Source organism: Neofelis nebulosa, chromosome 1 (assembly GCF_028018385.1).
Source record: "Neofelis nebulosa isolate mNeoNeb1 chromosome 1, mNeoNeb1.pri, whole genome shotgun sequence".
Taxonomy (NCBI): Eukaryota; Metazoa; Chordata; class Mammalia; order Carnivora; family Felidae; genus Neofelis; species Neofelis nebulosa.
In genome coordinates, this window is record NC_080782.1 from 173,020,963 (window position 1) to 173,042,175 (window position 21,213).

The 21,213-nt window shown below is 35.8% G+C and overlaps 1 protein-coding gene across 1 annotated transcript in view; it reads right to left on the bottom strand.

Annotated features, from left to right (window-relative positions):
* Nucleotides 1-2,875: 2,875 nt before the first annotated feature.
* The window catches only part of TM9SF2 (transmembrane 9 superfamily member 2), a 67,671-nt gene continuing 49,333 nt past the window's right edge, over nucleotides 2,876-21,213 (bottom strand). The window contains exons 12-17 of the mRNA XM_058743938.1: nucleotides 18,242-18,299; nucleotides 13,629-13,788; nucleotides 11,321-11,472; nucleotides 10,118-10,229; nucleotides 6,560-6,731; nucleotides 2,876-3,569 (exon numbers count right to left, since the gene is read on the bottom strand). Of these exons, the coding sequence (XP_058599921.1) occupies nucleotides 3,502-3,569; nucleotides 6,560-6,731; nucleotides 10,118-10,229; nucleotides 11,321-11,472; nucleotides 13,629-13,788; nucleotides 18,242-18,299 (722 nt within the window). The 3' untranslated portion in view covers nucleotides 2,876-3,501. The remainder of the gene's footprint in view (nucleotides 3,570-6,559; nucleotides 6,732-10,117; nucleotides 10,230-11,320; nucleotides 11,473-13,628; nucleotides 13,789-18,241; nucleotides 18,300-21,213) is intronic.

The following is a 21,213-nucleotide window of genomic DNA, read 5'->3' on the forward strand; positions in this document are numbered from 1 at the left end:
GGGTTTGAGTCCTCTGTCAGGCTTGCTGCTGTCAGCACAAAGCCCACTTCAGATCCTCTGCCCCCCCCCCCCACTGCTCCCCCACTAGTGCTCTCTCTCAAAAATAAAACATTAGGGGCGCCTGGGTGGCGCAGTCGGTTAAGCGTCCGACTTCAGCCAGGTCACGATCTCGCTGTCCGTGAGTTCGAGCCCCGCGTCAGGCTCTGGGCTGATGGCTCAGAGCCTGGAGCCTGTTTCCGATTCTGTGTCTCCCTCTCTCTCTGCCCCTCCCCCGTTCATGCTATGTCTCTCTCTGTCCCAAAAATAAATAAAAAATGTTGAAAAAAAAAAAAAACATTAAAAAAACACTAATTTTTCAGTCTATCATTTTTTGAGTTAAATCTACCATATTTTCAACTCTTTCCAGAGAAATTAATGACCTAGAACCTATATACATCAAGGTCAAGACCATTCATGTGGCCTAGAACTGCTTTTTGCTAAAAATACCCAAAGGAAATAATAGGATTTTTTTAAGAACCAATGTTTTCTTCTTTATAAAATAATTCATTATTAATGAAAATGTCAACTGTTACCAGTGGGCCAAAGAATAAAAGAGAACAAAAGATAATCAAATGTGAGAATGAAGATAGTTCAAATGAACAGGACAAAGAAATCCAGAATTTCAAAAGCTAGAGAAATGTGCAGAAACAATGATTTTTAGTGTTTAGACTTCAAATTACAGTTAAGGAGAGAACAAATCAGTAGAAGCAAACAGGTTTGACTCTGTCAAAGTAAAAATTTCTGAGAAAGCAAAGCATTATTTTCTACATACAGATTTCATTGCAGGCGGAGATGTTACGGCCACTATTCAGGCTGTAGGAGAAAAATACAAATATGGAAAAATATTTTCTTAATGACATAAATTTACATATTAATGAAATACCAGACCGTCCTACTATCCATAGGCAAAAGGTAAGGAATGAATTCTGTTAACAGAGGTCATTTAATCTGTTCATTAAAAACCAAAAGCAGGCCTTTATTAAGCCTTCTAAAGTTAATCATTTAAAAAATCTTTAAGGCCTGTAACACTTTGTAATTTTAAAAGTGTTTTGTGACTCACGTCACTGCATCATCTCAGCTAGTATATATGAAAGTATGAGGGACTGATAGCACAGATTTAAGGTATTGGTTAATTTTCAAGTCAAACATCAACTAGAACAGAGGCACCAGATGCCCACGTATGACCATATAGCAACTTCTGGGCTGCACCGTGCACAAGCTTCATACCTCGTATGGTGTGATGCATACGGAAAGGTCTATCCTCAGCTACTTCCCCCAACTGCTCCATTACCTAAGTGGCAGGCACCCTTTTGAGGCACTCCTTTCACTTCCAGCACTGGTCAAGTGCCATAGAACCCAAACTGCAAATGTTAAACAGCACTGCTAATTAAGACTACTTTCACTACTGGCATTGCTTAAGCTTCTCCCATTAGCCAAAAGTTGGGACTGAGAAAAAGGCGTAACTGGGCAAATTCTGAAGTGACAAGAAAAGGCAAAAGGACTCAGAAATCATGTGACTGCCCTCTGTGTTCGCAGCACCGTGGCAGCATTACTTTCTACATACAGATTTCTACATATTTTTCTACATACAGCTAGAACCACTGCAGTGACTCCTCCTCAGGAAGTCCTGATAAAGCCACAGAGAAAAGGCAGTGTCCTCACGGGCCCTTCTCACCACTGGCCTTCCTCTTTACTGGCTTTTTCATCATTACTCCCTGCTAAATCTTTTCCTTTGATGTTTTTGTTTTTCTAACGGCCTCATCATTATTTAAATGTGAAATGTGCTTACTGCAAAGTATAGACAAATAAAAATTTTATATGAAAACATTCTATCAAAGCAGTAAGTTGGCTTTGTAAGTTTTAGTTACTAAGCTAATCGGTTCACTGAAGGAAAAGTAAGATTGAAGACGCTTAATTCTGATCAACAAAACTAGCCTAGTTCTGAATCCAGAGTTTTTTATAAACCTTTTCTTTGTTTAGTCAATCAGTCTATCTCAACTGTACTTTAACAGTATTATACATAAAAAACTAAATATACTGCAAGAGATGTAGAAAATAAATTTGAAAGGAACTTCTCTTAAATCTCTATATGAGAAGGTAAAAATAACCAGAGCTCCTTCATGCTTCAACACCGACAGGTTAGTTGTTTTAAAACGGGATATCGACCTAAAACTATTGAGTAAGAGCCCATATCATATGAACAATAGTTAATAATTTTAGTGTCAATTTAGTGTAAACAGTACCTGATTTGTTCTCATAAGCAGCAAGCACTGATCCCCTAACATACAAGATGAATATTCTTATAGGTATACACAGACTAAAGTTTCTGAAATCATCCCAAACTTCTATTTCCACATAAATGTTTTTTAATTAGTCAGATGAATGTGAAAGAGAAATAGTTATTTCTTAACTCTAAGAAATAAAACTGTGAAATCCAAATTAAGACAATGTAATCACAAAGGGGAAGATCTGCTAGTCATTGTTAATGTATAAATAAATACGGACTTAAAAAAAATACTGTATTTTGAAAAACAGGTCAAAATCACAAAATCCTTAATGACAATGTAGTAGGCCGATATTAACTATTAGACTTACATCATTTATCTGGCTAGATATGCACAACTAAAATTTCTATTATTGCCTAATAGTGAAAATTCCAGGTTTGTCACAAGACCTAGGAGGCTGGAGTTTCATTTAGATCAACCAAGAAAATGTTATGTAAACAAAAATCAGTAAAATCTGATAAAACAGTGAAAACCATTTTAAAATACCATTGGTAAACAGATTTCTATTTATAGACTCTCCTTGAATATACAATAGGTAATGATGCAATGCAGACATTTTTACAATATTTATTAAGATAACAAATTTATAAATTGAAAGACTCAGAGGCACATAGTTTAAAAGGCCAATACCATGGGAATAATGAAGTCAACACAGAAAAGAAGATATGAACAGTTACAACCAAGACAAGATTTTTTTAAAAGCCACATCCCCCCAATAAACACATCATATGAATCATCCTTCAAAATTACCATGATAAAAAGTCATTTCCTTCAAAGAAAAATAATTCTTTCCACCTACCGTGCCTAGAAAATCCTATTTACAACGAACTGTCCTGCATTTCATCAGTACTGTTTTTAATATGGCCTCCTCTATTCTGTCATTAGAAGTATTGAAAATTTTATAGCTATTGTATTTACAAATGCACATAATATTTAAATTTGCTCTTCACTGAGAACAACTGAATATATACTTAATCAAATCACAATACAAATGTTTTAGTGTTGAAAACACATTTTGTGGGGACAGGTGTACGGGAAGAGGTGTATTTAGAATTATGTTGTTTCTGAAGGATTACTAGGCCAATAAATCTGATAAAACTCAAGGTAGTCACAAAAACAGGTCTTTGTTGATGAAGAATTTAATTTATTTCTGTTTTAACTGGACACACTGGCTTCTTCAGTCAACCTTCACCACACTGTATATTTTGGTAACAAACCAAAAGCATGCAAAGAAGCCAATTGTTCCTATAAAAGAAAAAAACAAAATAAACTCTTTTCCCAAGGAAATCTCATAATTTACACAAAAACACAGACTTAAAATTATTGGTTCCTTAAAAAAAGCCACAAAACTATAAACTATTACTTACCAGGAATATACCATAGGTCCATAAATTCTTTGAAACTTACACCACTACCTCAAATTTCCTATGGAAATTGATAGAACTTTTTATACTTTTAAGATTACCTAAACTTTCTATAATACATTTTTTCTTATTACATGCAAAAAAACTGAAATTAAAATATGAATAGGATGCCAATTTTCCTTTCCTATTTAATACTTCCTTATCACAAAATGGAAAACTGCTATGAGAATTAATTCAAGGTCTGATATGAATACCTTAAACAGAGTATCAGATTCATATAATAAGTAGGGATTATTTTCTAAGTATAGTTACAGAGAATTATCAGTTTTCAAAGAACCATAATAAAATTAAAATTTTTTAAATTTAAAGTGTTTAAAAGGTGATACAATTAGGATAATAACAAAGATGCACCCCACTGAATACGAGAGGTGGTGTGGTGTCAGAGGACAGAGCAGCTGTTGTGACTGTGTGTATTATCCTTGCACTAGTCAACAGAAATCTCCAAGCCCATTTCTTACAAAACAGAGATAATTTTATCTGCCCTAGGTACAGTAAATGAGACGATTCATGAAAAAATACGTGCTTTGTTTTTCGAGTATCTTCATCAGTCTAGATTCCAAAAAAATTGAAAACCAGACAGGTGACAAAAATGAGACTTAGTTAAGTAACTGTCTAATAGCCACATGGCTGGTAAGCAGGATCAGAATGTAAACTCACCTTTTCTGACTTCAAATACAGTGTTATTTTAAACGTTACCATGCTTAGATAAATTCAGAGACTCTTGTCTTGTAAAAGAATATTTGCTAACTTGTGAACTGCCTGACATATTTTTAAAACCTGGAATTTCTCCAGAATTACCACCTGAGAATAGTCAATAAGTAGACATGCAGAAGAATACAGAAGGAGATCCACATATCCTTGTGGCAGGTGTGTATATATGTGTGTGTGTGTGTGTGTGTGTGTGTAAAGTTCCAACCTTTTTTCTTTTTATTACACTTAACACAATGGTGAAAAGTATTAATGGAGATTTTCTAAGTCAAGAGACTATACAGGGGACCTTATTATGGGAAGTAGCAGCATTGTTGTTCTCATACATCATACATGTACCCACACTATATACCATTGTGTATGTTTTAGAGGACATAAAAATCTACGTTTTGGATATTCAAAAGACAATTATTAAGGTTTGTAAAGAGGCTGGGGTTAATTTTAGAAAAGTAATGGTAAAACATAAAAGTATTTAAACAACCTTATGCTTACCAAGAGCTTTAAGATAATAAAGAGAAAATATTCTAAGGTGAGAAAATACATTTGTCATCATACTGGCAACCCTAGGTAAGTTAAGTTTATTTTGTTCTTAACAAAATACTTTTAGTATTTTATTTTGTCCTTAATAGGGATAAATATAATATACATACTAAAAGTGGCATCTTTCCTTATGTAACAGAATGTTTTGTTTTGTAAAACAGATTTACTTAAATAAAATGGTGTCAGTTTGGAGTACTGAAGTAAATACAGATGTACCCCACTTTAGAAAAACGCGAGACACTGAAAAGGGTTCACCATTCCCCAGCAGAGAATCTTTCCCATAAACTGAAATACACCCAAAGTTACTGGTTTAACTGGTTGATTCAATTTGAGGTGGCTCCAAAATTTAGATTACAAAGTTTGTTTCACTCTGAATAAATAAAATGTCACTAAAAATCAAGAACAATAAAGAGAGGTGATAAACTACACAATAGGTAAACTATCATATCACATGCCTGGGAAAATAAGAGACATTCACTAAGATCACTACTTTTTGTGTGTAGGCAAGGAGTAAATTCTTCTATATATGCTTTTACAGACATACAGATCCATATGCACAACAGTAATTGCTCGTTTCAGAGGCTACACTTTGTTTTGCAGATCACTGATTAAGATTTATGGCTGTGGACCTAACTATGTGTTACGCAGCACTAAGACAAGCACCCACCACATACATCAACCCCGCCTGTACCTGACCAATGACCTGGAATACAGAATCAGTGTAAGAGCCTGAACCTCCTTACAGCTGATACAGCAACAGGGGAACTTCAAAACCCCATCTAATTCTCTCAAATGTTAACAGATGACTAAAAAGCAGAACAGTTCTAATTTATTTTTAATTCATTTTTCCTTTTCAGATCCTATATTTCCTCACACAGCATGCAACACAATCTAAGATAAAATTATAGATGCACATTTTTTTGTGAAAAAGAAAGGTCCCACAATTTTCTTTTTTTAGTTTGGTTATTCCACAAATGTTTACCAAGCAGCTACTCTAAGCGCTCTAAGACTCAGAAAACTTTTATCCAGGTGAAGAGATAAGGCACACATATATAAAATAAATACCAATACAATACAATTTCCCATCAGGTACTTCTATATTTTAAAGTGGAGATATAAACTTGTAGTTTAAATTTCTAGAGTAAGGGGTATTCTATGATTGTCTTTTCTTGGTAACATTTATTCTCAATTTCATCTTGACTTCACCCCTTCGATTTCTACTTATCCCTAGACTTAGACAGCTAAAGCTTTCACCCTATCTCTGAAATGAGCTTAAGAAGCACTGTACCATTAACAGGTTAATAGGGGAAAACTTTTGACAGGTATGGGCCCAGGTACCCCTGGACTCCTAGCACAACAATGGACACTGTTTAGCCTTCTTCCTTTAGGTTCTGTTTCCTCTTTGGTTTATTGACATCCACCTCACAGCGGGGCCGACCAAACAATGCTCAGCTGCACTTAGGACTAAATGTAGGAGTGCTGAGTAGTAGAAGCCCAAGGAAAATATTTATAAATAATTTGCCTAAAAACTTATTAACTAAAACTAATCATTTTAATTCTTACCTGTAAAAAGAAAGAAGATCAAAACCATTATCATGGTATAGCCAAAGTACAGAATTGTACTTGCCGTTCCTGTGATTTGCAATTTTGAAAAGAAGTAGTGTACTGCATATATTAAGAAATAAACTGCAGTAAAGCCACTGGTAAGGAATGAACGCCACTGCCAATGGTAATCCTAGGTAGAAAAGAAAAAGTTAAAGAACAAGAATTACTTTCCAATTACTAATTACATGTAGCAGAACAAAGTTACAAAGCAAATGCAGCTACGTGACACAGCCCCAAAACCTAGCTTTGCTATCATTTCCCGTCTTTTTCTCCTACTGAACTTTGCCCATTTCCCTGCTCACTGAAGATGCTAAAAAGCATTCCCTACTTTTGGTGGAACTACTTCAAGTTGGGCTAAAAACACATGGAAAAATCTTAAATGGTTTATGAATAATGAAGCATTAGACTGTACTTTAAAATGTACTCTTCCCAAAGAAAAGCAATGCACAAGATCTTACTTACATAGTTCAAAATTAATATTATTTATCTTATACTCTGGTCAACTCTATGTTAGGAAGATTATCCTATTAAGGCCTGGTTGAAATCTATTTTCAGTTGCGAGTAACATAATTTAAACAAGGTAAGTTTTAAAAACAGCTCTTCTTACTTTTGCATAAAGTAGTTTATAGCTTAGCAGGAGATCTCTTAAAAGAAAATACTTCACTCTTTCCTACCCCGTAGAATATGTGAAAAATTAAATATATTTAAAAAGTATGCCAGCATAAATTAGAAAATCTTATGGAGTCCACACACAAAAACTACTATAGCAAATAAACAAATTTAGCAAAATTGCAGGGGTACAGGAAAGAAATGAAAATCAGCTGTGTTTTTATACACTAATGATGAACAATCTGAAAAGGAAATTTAAAAAAAAGTCCATTTACAACAGCATCCAAAAAGAATAAGATACCTAGGAACAAATTTCACCAAGAACATGAAAGACTTATACACTGAAAACTACAATACAAAACATGCCAAAAAAAAAAAAAATTAAAGACAAATAAATGGAAAGACATTCTGTGTCCATGGACTGGAAGACTTGACACTGATAAGATGGCAATACTCTTCTAAGTGATCTCCAGATTCAATGCAATTCCTATCAAAATTCCAACAACCCTTTATTACAAAAAAGGAAAAGCTGATCCCAAGTTCATAGGCAATTGCAAAGGGTCCTGAATAGCCAAAACAGTCTTCACAAAAGAACAAAGTTAGAGAACTGACCCTTCCCAATTCCAGAATTTATTACAAAGCTATGGTAATCAAAACAGTGTGGTACTGGCATAAAGACACTGTATATACCACTGGAATAGAATTGACTGAGAATCCAGAAATAAATCCACACACCTATGGCCAATGGATTTTCCACAAGGTTGCAAGACCATTCAATGAGGAAAGATTTAGTCTCTTTAACAAATGGAAAAACTGGATATTCACATGTAAAAGAATGAAGGTGGATTCCTAACTAATTACCATAACCAAAAAATAAACTCACAATGGATCAATGACCTAAATATGTAAGCTAAAACTATACACTCAGAAGAAAACATACAGATAAATTTTCATTACCTTGAATTTAGCAATGAATTCTTAGATATGGCAACAAAAGAAAAAAAATAGATAAATCAGATTCTATCAAAATTACAAACTTTTGTGTAAAGGCCATTATCAAGAAAGTAAAAAGACAACCTACAGAACAAGAGAAAATATTTGCAAATCACTTATCTGATAAAAGTTTAGTACTTAGTATTCAGAATATATACAGAACTCTTACAACTCAACAAAAAGATAAATAACCCAGTTCATAAATGGGCAAAAAATCTACACAGACATTTCTCCAAACAAGATACACAGATGGTCAACAACCAAAGAAAAGATGCTCAACATCATTAGTCACTGGGGAAGTGAAAATCAAAACCACAATAAGATACAACTTCACACCTACAAGGCTGGCTATAATTTTTAAAAAACGGCAAATAGCAAGTGTAGGTAAGGATATGGAGAAATTAGAACACTTGTGCATCTCTGGTAAGAATGCAAATGGTACAGCCACTGTGAAAAATACTTTGGTGGCTCTGCAAAAAGTTAAAGAATTACCATATGACTCAGTGATTCCACTTTAATGTATATACCCAAAAGAACTGAAAACTGGTACTCAAAACAAGTATCTGTATATGAATGTTCATAGAAGCACTATTCCCAATAGCCAAAAGGTGGAAACAAATCTAATTTCCATCAGCAAATGACTGGATAAACAAATTAGGGTATAGCCATACAATGGAATATTATTCAGTTATAAAAAGGAACAAAGTACTGAATCTTGAAAACATTCTGCTACGTGAAAGAAGCCAGACACAAAAGGTCACATATGATTCCATTAACGTGAAATGTCCAGAATAGGTAAATCTATAGACAGAAAGCAGACTGATGATTGCCAGGGTTTTGGAGGGAGAAGGGAATGAGAAGTAACTGCTTAATGGTATGAGGTTTTATTTAAGGGTGATGAAAATATTTTGGAACTAGAAAGAGGTGGTAGTTGTACAACACTGTAAATGAACGTAGTAAATGCCACTGAATTGTTCACTTTAAAATGGTTTAATTTTAAGTTATGTGAATTTAACCTCAACTTTTAAGAAAAGCATCTAAGTTTAACAAAATCAGATTTAATCTCCTATATAGAAAATAAATACAAAAGAATGATTTAATACAACCCAGATCTTCAAAAATCAAATATACATAAGAGTGCCATCATTTTGCCATGACTATAATTCATTACAGTGTAATCACTCTAATGTTTTAATGAATACTCCCACTTAAAAATGTTTTATATTAAGGGTGCCTGTGTGGCTCAGCTGGTCGAGAGTGTCCGGCTCTGGATTTCAGCTTAGGTCACAATCTCATGGGGATCGAGCCCCACATGGGGCTCCACAATGGGTGTGGTGCCTGTTTGGCATTTTCTTTCCCCTTCTCTGCCCCTCCCCTACTCACATGCATGCGCATGCTCACGTGCTCTCTCGAAAGAAAGAAAGAAAGAAAGAAAGAAAGAAAGAAAGAAAGAAAGAAAGAAAGAGAAAGAAAGAAAGAGGTGCATGGGTGGCTCAGTTGGTTAAGCATCTGACTCTTGATTTTGACTCAGGTCATGATCTCACAGTTTGTGGGATAGAGGCCCGAGTGGGGCTCTGTGTGACAGTGCAGAGCCTACTTGGGATTCCCTCTCTCTCTCAAAATAAACTTTAGTGTTAAAAAAAAGATTTTAGATAAAAATAAACAAATTTTAAAAGAAAAACCGAGAAAATTAACATTTTAAATTTAAGCTCTAAATAAACATACTGAACTGAGATACTATCATAATCCAATCCTAAAAAGAGCTACATTTAATTGAGGAATGCAGGTCAATTTCTATCTTAATAAACACATATTTACAGAAATTATTTCAATTGATGGTATTCAAAGTTGTCTTATGCCAAAATTATAAATACCGGCTACAAATTAATACAAGTGAACATTGTTAATACATACCTCTGCACATAGGTGGAAATAGCAAAGAAGTATAGTTGCCTCTGAACATGTAATAACCAAAATGATAAACACCAGAAATAGGAAGCCAAACATGTAATACATCTGATGAGACCTATAATCAAACATGTTAAGATTAAACTATAAATCTTTTCTCTTTGTCACAGTAAATGACACAGTCTTTTCACCTTCCCTGAACTGGAAAATGTTTGCTTTTTCTCCCAACTAAAGACAACACAACCTCATAGGTGTGGATGGTGTAAGGGGTAGGGCAGGGAGAGGAAAAGGTTTGGTAATGTCATTGGATTTTGCCTTCTTACTCAAGTAGAACCTGAAACTCTTATTTAGTCAAATATGCTTAGTCTAATTGTTTACTAGTGAGACAAATTTGATGAAAAATTAATACACATGCAGAGCCAAACTAAAAAAGGGTCGCAGTTGGTATACATTGTTTCTTATCATATGTGATAAAAACAGCTGACTTTTGAAAATGTTGTAACAATCGGGAAGGAAAGATCTGTTCCAATCACTAAAAAGCTCACATTCAATGCTGACTCCATGTTACTGCAAACCTTGGTACTTGCTGTAACATGTCACTGTGGTCATATTACGATAACACACTGCAGTGTATATACCCTAATGAAGTGGCTCAGAATTAGCACCATGAGTTTTTCCATGCAAATAAGAAATCAAGAGAATGAAGGAATCTTGGGATTAGTAAGAACTTTGAACGTCATCTACCTCCACCCTCCTCCCAAAGCTTGATCAAATCAAATCCCCTATATCAAGGGCTCAGAGTATCTTCTCTCTGAAGCAGTACAGATCAGTTACTTAAGAACACAGGTATGGGGAGACAGGTTAATTTTCTGTCACATAGTAGCCGTGTGACACAGGTAAATTACTTAATATCCAAAGCTTCACCTCTGTCTCTGTAAAATGGGGATAAATACCCACCCCACGGAGGTCTGAGGATTAAGTCAGAAGTAAAAGTAAGAATTAATAAGCACTCAATTAGTAACAGCTGTTATCACTTATTCTTTTTCTCATATGGAAAAGATAAAATAACCTTTGGCTCTTAAGATTTCTGATTACTGGAGATTTTACATGTATAAGATACAAATAGTCATCCATCCAGATAAACAAAAAGAGAAAGCTAATACTACATGTAATGGGAAAGGGGATAAGACGACTTCACCCTTAGCTTACCAGATACTATTTAGAATGAAGAAAAGCTGTATAAAGATGCACCCAAAGGGCAAAATCCCTCCCATGATAATACCAGGCAACGGCTTTGTGTAGAAGGATTGCTCAGGAATCTGACGTGGAATCTGATTGGTTCGAACTGGATGTTCAATGGCCTTTAGTAAAAAAAAAAAAAAAGAAAGGATTCATAAATATTTATCTATTTAAAAAAATTTTCTCTATGTTAGATTATCTGCCTGCTTTTTCTCAGCTTCCATGATGATAGTATTGGCAATTTAAGTCTACTTAAGTCATCAAACTGAATTTTGTATTTAGAAGCAATGACCCCAGATACTATCAGGTACAATGTTCAGTCTGTCTAGTGGAACAAGCCATCACTGTTACCAGCAGTTATCCATTAATGGCTTTAGGTAAAGTAAGAAATACATAGAAGGAGGTAATATAGTACTTAAAAATAACAGTTAAGACAAAGGAAATGTTAGGTTTTCCCTTTTAATGACATAATTATTGTAAGAAATTAGCTGATTCTGAAGTTACTGTCGATGAATTTTTATTTGGAGATGGGCAATATCATCTTTACTAAAATTGTTCAATTCTACTAAGATTTAAGAACATAAAGGCAACAATGACTGGCTATATGAAGCTTTATGACCATAAGATACTGATAATATTCTCCCTTTTGTAACATATGACATGGTAGTATAAAAATAAATGAAATCTAAAGCACCAAAAACACAGCCGAGGGGAAACAGGGGTACAGATACAGAAATTCATTTTCTTGCAAAAAATTACAAAAGCATACTTTTATAGTTTTTGTGATGACATCTCAAAACTTAAAACTTGGTAGGGCACCTGGGAGGCTCAGTCAGTTAAGAGTCTGACACTTGATTTTGGCTCAGGTCACGATCTCGCAGTTCATGGGATCAAGCCCCATGGTGGGCTCTGCACTGACAGGGTAGAGTCTGCTTGGGACTCTGACTCACTCACTCTCTCTCTCTCTCCCCCTCCCTGTCCTCCCTGTCCCTCCCTACTTGCATATATGCACTCTCTTTCTCAAAATAAATAAATTCTTAAAAAAAAAACCAAAACGTATAACTGGTAGTCTCATTGAGAATATACTTCTGTGAAATAGATATACAGATAGAAAATCATTAGATTGTTCTTCAGTGTTTGTATTTTTCACAGGAATATTTTTAGAATGTCAAATACTTATTTATGTAATCAAAATTTTTAAATCATGCCAGGTCACTATTTGTGCTATATATATATATATATTTATGCTATACAGATTTAGAATTGTAAATTAAGCAAAATGCCAAAGAATTGAAAAATCTTACAGTAGGCTGGCATGGTAGGTGCAGTGGAGACAATGAAGCAATGGCAGTTTCTTCCAGGACATTCTGGGTCCCCTTCACAAAGTGTATGGCAATACATTATCTCTTTTAACCTTGTGGACTGGATGTTCTCAGAGAAAAGCAAGGACAGTGAAGTGAGAAGGACACTAAATTCTCAGGGCGCCTGGTTGGCTCAGTCGGTTAAGCATTCGACTTCGGCTCAGGTCGCGATCACATTGTTGTTTGTGGGTTCAAGTCCCCCTTTGGGATCGCAGTGATAGTGCAGAACCTGCCTGGGATTCTCTCTGCCCCTCCCCCACTCACACACTCTCTCTTTCTCTCAAAATAAACAAACCTTAAAAAAAAGGTGGGGGGGGGACTAATTTTAAAAAAAAAAGGAAAGAAAAAATTTCCATTTTCCTCTTAGCCTGTGGGCAAAAGGAGGCAGCAGAGGTGGAGAAGACTGGAGGCAGGGATGGACTGAGCTTTGAATATTAGCAGGAAATATTAGGAGGAAAACCATAGAAAATGTTTTGCAAAGCTACATGTTAAAAAAAATTACCACTGTCACTTTATAGTCACTTTTCTTACAGCTTTCCTCCTAACCCATATTCTTGGTTTACTTTGTTAAGTAATGTAGAAACACTTAATGCACTAACTTAAAACACTAAAAAAAGTTTTCAATAGTTTAACTTAGCATTTCGTTGTCTATTAATCTACAGTTTCCATTTACTTACAAAACTTTGAAACCTAAGTTTATATCTGTGACTTCTCTACCACACCCAAAATAATACTATTTTTAAGAATGACTGCAATCAAACTAAGAGGTCATCAATTTTCTATGAAATCCAGATCCCATAGGGTAAGTGTGTATCTTTTAGACATTTTTTTTTTAAGACACTGTTCTATCTTTTAAGGTGGCATATGCTAATTTTCATAGCTGAAATTTATTTGAATAAATGAACACATAAACTTACGTTCTTCTTAAAACCGAAGTATGCACCAATAAACGTTAGAGGCACAGATATGCAGAACCAAAGGGCCAATATGGCAACCAATGTTCCAAAAGGAATAGCTGCTGAAGATCCTTCTCCCCAGAGAATCAGATTCATTATAAAGAAGTCAGCAAATACAATCCTGAAAGATACAATAGGCTTTTGGGTAAAACTTGAGTCAGAAGCAAAATGATATAGTACCAATCATATGTAATTAATATTACAATTTCTGTGTCACATACAAAGAAAATGAATTTGCTGAGTAATGGGGTATATGAATTTAAAATTACTTTCTAGAAATTACCAAATTGCTCTTCAGATTGGTTTTGCCTGACTGAAATTCCCACCAGTAGCTTAAGAAAGTTACCTCTTTATGTATTTCATCGTGCTTTGATTGTCAAATTTATTGTTTAATTTAAGTCCTGTTCACAAATGCTGTGGAGCATCTTGTGTCTATTGGTTTTATAGTTATTATTTCTGTGACTTGGTGGTTACATCTACTACTCACTTTTCATTTGGGGTGTACGTCTTTTCTAAAGTTATAGATGTGAGTTATTTATATACTCTAGCTACTAATAATTCCTTGTTAAATATCCCGTTCTCTGAGTTAACGGCTTTTTATGAACCCCAAACAAGTGAATATGTATACTTAATTTCCCTTCAGTCTTTTTTCTCTGAGTACATTTTAAAACATATGGCTGTAATCACATGATAATTGTTTCTACATTCCCCCCACACAGTTTTTAATGTGACCAGTTGTCAATTTTCCCTTTATCCTTTGTGTAACTTATTTAAGAGAAGAAAGTCTTTCCTAACCTGGGATCATGAACATACTCCTCTTTTTTGTTTTTTTTAAAGATTTTATTTTTTTATGCAATCTCCACACCCAACGTGGGATTTGAACTCACAACCCCGAGATCAAGAGTCAGATGCTCCACCAACTGAGCTAGCCAGGCACTTCCATGAAGACACTCTTCCATATTTTCTTCCAACTGTTAACCCCATTACATTTAGATCACAATCCCCTTGGAACTGATTGTGTGTGTGACTGGTAAGAACAGAATTTTTCTTCCTTTATATACACAATCAAGTATGAGCATCATCTAACACTTCCTCTGATTGGTGATGCCACATCTAGCTGCTTCCATGAATATATGGTCTATATGTTTTCTGTGCTAGTAGCTGCAGCACATTGCCAAACCCCTCATGCAGTCAATACTCTGATCAAGTAACACGGTGAATTTGTATCTCGTACTGTGAAGGTTTTCTGTTGCTAATACTCCTTTCTGTTGTTGTTTTATAGCTGAAACTTGTTCTCTGTATACAAATTATATCACAATTAAATATGAGATTTTTATTAATATAAGGAAGCATTTCTCTCCATTCAATCCTTTTTTTTTTTAATTTATTTATTTTAAGAGAGTGGAGCGTGAGTGTGTACAAGTGGGGGAGGAGCAAAGAGAGGGAGAGAAAGAATCCCAAGCAGCAATCACACTGTCAGCAAAGAGCCCAATTTGGAGCTCGATCTCATGAAAGGTGAGATCATGACTTGAGCCTAAACCAAGAGTTGGATGCTTAACTGACTGAGCCACCCACATGCCCCTCCATTAAATAATTTTTATATTTGGAAACGATGTTTAATATTATCAAATACCATTTTGTTGTGTCTACTGTAACAATTATATGTAGGTATTTACATAAAATTACATGAATTAATTTCATGTCATTAAATGGTACTTCTTTTCCTAGGCAAACACCAATTCTCCCTTCCCCCTTGGGTTCCTGGTACACTCTTATGTGCTTCTCTTCCCCCAACCCTGGCTTTTCCCTCATTCATTACCTCACTATCCTTCTGGTGAAAACCTAACAGGTTTTTGTTGTTGTTTTTTTTTAAATGAACACCCACTTTTAAGGGTGGCATGAAGATAAATCAAAGAAGGGCTGATCAGAGATATAAAAGAACTGGCTTAGGATAATTTCTATGAAGCCAAAAAATGAAAGGCATTTCAAGGAGAAAGTATCCCAATGTTAGACAATGTAGAGAGATAGAGTGAAGACAGAGAAAATGATTTCTAGATTTAGAAATGTGAGTATCATTGGTATTTGAGAGAAGTTTTCACTAAAGTCATAGGGGAAGAAAGAGTACGTGGGTTTACGTTGTGAATGTATGCTGAGAAGAAAATGAGAATAAAGGAGTGTGGAATATGTTTTCAAGGCAGTTTGTTGGGAATGTAAAAGAAAGAAGATAGTAGAGGGGAAGATGCTTATGGAGAAGCTCATTTTAGGATTTGGGAACCTAGTATATTTGTAGGAAAGACGATGAAACACGAACAGAACACTGAGAAATAGAAGATGCCAGAGATTAGGAGGAATGTCTGAAAGGCAAGTTTCTGAAGGAAATCACAGACTGCTGACTTGTCTTGGGAAGAAGGAGTACTTCTTTAGTTGATGGGAAAGAAGACAAAGGATTTGGCTGGAGAAAAAGCATAAAAATCTGAATACATCAGGGTGCCTGGGTGGCTCAGTTGGTTAAACGTCTGACTTTGGCTCAGGTCATAATCTCCCAGTTTCAGAGTTCCAGCCCCACATCGGGCTCTGTGCTGACAGCTCAGAGCCTGGAGCCTGCTTCAGATTCTGCATCTCCCTCTCTCTTTGCTCCTCTCCCACTTGTGTTCTCTCTCTCTCTCAAATATAAACATTAAAAAAAGAAAGATTCTCACTCCCTCCCTCTGCCCCTCTCCCCTGCTCACCCTCTCTCTCTCTAAAATAATAAATAAGTAAATAAATAAATAAATAAATAAATAATGTCATTCTTCAATGGAGGTAACTATCTGAGGGAATATTTACCCCAAACATGTATAAACAATGCAACTATTGTTACTCTTTCGTTTCTGGCCTGCAAATGGAATGGCCTGGCTTTTAGATTTAACCTTTGGATTTCACTATTGCTGCTAACTGCTCAGAGGCTGGTTCTTGTCCACCAGAAATCTGGGAGTTGGGAAAAAAGTGGGTTCTATTTCTAGGACCAGACACTGATCAGATACTTGATATCAAAAGCTATCTTCCGGGGCGCCTGGGTGGCGCAGTCGGTTAAGCGTCCGACTTCAGCCAGGTCACGATCTCGCGGTCCGTGAGTTCGAGCCCCGCGTCAGGCTCTGGGCTGATGGCTCGGAGCCTGGAGCCTGTTTCCAATTCTGTGTCTCCCTCTCTCTCTGCCCCTCCCCCGTTCATGCTCTGTCTCTCTCTGTCCCAAAAATAAATAAAAAACGTTGAAAAAAAAATTAAAAAAAAAAAAAAAAAAAGCTATCTTCCAAAGGGTCACAATTATTATTTTTTTAAACGTGATTGTCATTTAAAAAAATTTTTGCTATATATTACTCTGTTTAATGGAATAAACTCTAAATAAAGTGGCACTACTTTAAAAAAATTTTTTTATCTTTCAATTATAGTTGACAATGTTATATTAGTTTCAGGTGTACAATGTAGTGATTTGACAATGTCTGTACATTACTCAGTGCTCACCATAAGTAAAGTCACCCTTTGTTACCATATACTGTTAGTACAATATATTCCTTATGCTCTATTTTTCATCTCTATCACTTATTTATTTTAAACTGAAGTTTGTAACTCTTAATCCTCTTGGCCTATTCTGCCCATCCCTTTCCCCAACTATCCCCTCTGGCATCCACCAATTTTTTCTTTATATTTATGAGTCTACTTCTGTTTTGTTTGTTCATTTGTTGTTAGATTCCACAAATGAGTGAAATCACATGGTACTTGTCTTTCTCAGACTTATTTTACTTAGCACTAGGTCGACCATGAGGTCACAAATGGCAAGAACTCATTCTTTTTTTCTTTTTTCATAACTGAGTAATATTCCATTGTGTGTATATGTGTGTGTGTTACCACATCTTCTTTACCCCATTCATCTATCAGTGGAAACTTAGATTACTTAAGAGTGGCAATACTTTTTTTTTTTTTTTTTTTTTTTTTTTTTTTAACGTTTATTTATTTTTGAGACCGAGAGAGACAGAGCACGAACGGGGGAGGGTCAGAGAGAGAGGGAGACACAGAATCCGAAACAGGCTCCAGGCTCTGAGCAGTCAGCACAGAGCCCGACGCGGGGCTCAAACTCACATACCGCGAGATCGTGACCTGAGCCGAAGTCGGCCGCTTAACCAACTGAGCCACCCAGGCGCCCCAAGAGTGGCAATACTTTTGATAGAAATCTGAAAATGTTTGCTTGCCTGAATAATCTGCAAGCGAAAACACCTTCTTGTGATTAGGTCAAAAGCTTTCAATGCAGCCTTATATAACAACATGCCAGACCAACTCACACAGACTAAGAAACAGACTTTTAAGAAAAGGAATCTACAAATTTCTTATGTCCAAAGATACTTTTTCCAGACATAGCAGGTGGAAGTCATTCCGCAAACGTTTATTAAATATTCATTTTTTATCCCTTTTTAAAAAATTAAATTCATTTTCTAGTGTACACAGTTTAGAGACAGAGAAGATTAAAGACCTAAGAGGTTGAAAATTTGGGAACTAAAATATGACTATGTAAGACAATTACTATTGAAACGTTCACTTACCCAGGACAAAGAAATGACGTCAGTAAAACATTTGTTTTCCACTTCTCACCACCAAAGGCTGTGGAAGAAAACAAAAGTGGTATGCCATACAGACTTTTCTTCAAAGCAAACCAAATGACCATATTTGTCTGGCATTAAACAAATTTTCAGACAGCATTGGGTACCACTCCTAGAAAATCACACTAGCAAATGATGTGGTATCCCTAGGTGATGCAGACCAGAGATGCACATCACAAACTTTGCTGGATAAGCCCTGTTCTCAAGATGTTTGCTTCAGCATAAATCTAATATCAGAGGAAGGTCATTCAGACCACTTCTTTTCCAATCTTTTTTTTTCTACTTCAAAATAAAACAAACCCTTAGGTTCTAGGCCAGTTCCAATCCATGGAACTGGGTAGAGAAAGGGCATACTGAGGATTCTCCTTTATCTTGTGGCCAGTTTCAAAATCTGTTATACAACTAGGAACCTGCAAGCCTCAAGTGCAACACATTTAAGTTTCCACAGCAGGTCTAAATCTTCAGGGCTCATGTACCACTGCAGTTACTGGGAGGGGCTAGAGGTGGGGGTGGGGCTTGGGTATGTCAGATCAGGTGACTGAGAAGAGTAGGACAGTTATGGCCACTTGACAGAACAAATTTGCTCATGAACTTTTTAATATGCTTTGCCCCTCTCTAATTTCTTTTCCCCACTTAACTTTTTTTTCAAGTACACAGAGTAAAAAATGGTTTTCTGCTTCCAGCTTAAAAGCTGAAGATGAAACTGGCTGAGGTGTGAGAACAGCTCTGATTTCTTTAAAAAGTTTTAATAGTTTATAAGTACCACTTGCCTTAAAACATAATGACAAATTATATACATGTGATTTGAATTTGTAGCATTACTGATTAAGAGACTATTATGAAATTATTAATTCAGGGTTTAATACAATTCCAATCAAAATTCAAATAGTATTTTTGAAACATTAGAAATGATTCTATAAAATGAAGCATTTTGTGACTGGGGCCACATGACAGCACCTCTTGAATGTTCTGCCTGATTAATGGGCAGCTGGGGGATCTGAAGGATGGAGCAGGAGTTAAGGAGGGACTGCGTCTGGGCTGGGAGGGAGCATGAGCTAGAGCTTCTCACACAGGGAACAGGACACGGGGAGTTCCTGGGGCAGGTGTGAAGATACAGGAAAAAGGCCAGCATGGTTGAGAAAGAGGGAGTGCTGCATGGGAGGTAGGGGTCCAACTGTGGCTCAGCTCATGTGTGTTAAACTACACGTGACACCCACGACCCTCTGTCCTTTAGGAAAGGATGAAAAAGAAAAAAAAACTTGGGACAAAATACACAAAAAGTAAAACACAGACACACATACATATAGCACGTCTCATTTTCAGAAAGCACTGAACCTGGCAAACTCTAACAAATATTTCTACTTGGAGTTGAGTCTAGCCAACGTCACTTTTAGGGCTGCCTATGTAACCTGTGTTTTACCTCAAACCTTCTTCACATCAACCGTAGTTCTGTCCCATCTTCCATTTTGTTTGTTTGTTTTTGCTTTTGGTGGGCCCTTTTTTCCCCAATTTATTACTGACGTATATAACTGACACAATGTTATATTAGTTTCAGGTGTACAACAAACTGATTCCCCAATTCTATATATTACTCGATGTTCACTATGACAGAGTGTAGTCACCATCTGTCACAACAGTATTATTGGCCACATTTCCTATATTGTATTTTTCACCTCCGTGAATTATTTATTTTACAACTGAAAGTCTGTACATCTTAATCCTTTTTCATCTATTTCACCCATCTCCCCAACAACCTCCCCTCTGGCAATCACCAGTCTGTTCTCTGTATTTAAGGGTCCATTTTTTTGTTTGTTCTGTTTTTTTAGACTCTACATAAGCAAAATCATAGAAGATATTTGTGTTTTACTGTGCAAACGGACAATAATATTTATTTTGGTATAGTTCCAATAGTTCTATTTTTGCTTTTGTTTCCCCTGCCTGAGGAATGGCAGGGGAAACAACATAAATATGCCACTAAGGCTAATGTCCAAGAGATTACTTGCCTGTGTTCTCTCTTCTAAGAGTTTTGTGGTTTTAGGTCTCACATCTAGGCCTTTAATCCTTTTTAGGCTTACTTTTGTGTATGGTGCAAGAAAGTAGTCCAGTTTCATTCTTTTGCATGTAGCTGTCCAGTTTCCATGTGCTGCCCAGCACCATTTTTTAAAGAGACTGTCTTTTTTTCCCATTATATATTCTTGCCTCATTGTCGCAGATTAATTGACCATATTAAGTGTGAGTTTATTTCTGGGCTTTCTGTTCTGTTCCACTGATCCGTGTGTCTGTTTTTGTGCCAGCACCATACTGTACTGCACCATACTACCGTTTTGTCATGTACCTTGAAATCTTGGATCATGATACCTCCAGTTTTGTTCTTTCTCCAGATTGCTTTGGATATTCAGGGTCTTTTATGATTCCATACAAATTTTAGGGTTATTTTTTCTAGTTCTGTGAAAAATACTCTTAGTATTTTGATAAGGAATGCACAGAACCAGTAGATTGCTTTCAGTAGTATGAATATTTTATCAATATTACTTCTAATCCATGAACATGTCTTTCCATTATCTTCAATTCTTTCATCAGTGTCTTACAGTTTTCAGAGGATAGGATTTTTTTACCTCCTCCCTGTCACTTTAAATTACAGATTAGCTATGAGACTATCTCGATAGACTTCAGAATTCCACAGCAAACACTGGCATTCACTGCCCCTAGCAAAGCTGCTTTTTCTAGTCATCTAGTCAGATCCCATCCTTACTCTGTGGCCCTGATGCTTTTTTTTCACTCAACTTTATTTTTCTTTTAGAAAGCAAGGATACAACAGATTACCACTAATTACATTATAAAAGCAAATTAAATTACTTCAGGGCTCTTTAAAATAGTGCAATCTTAGTTTAAGTACAGTCTATTTTTCCAAATAT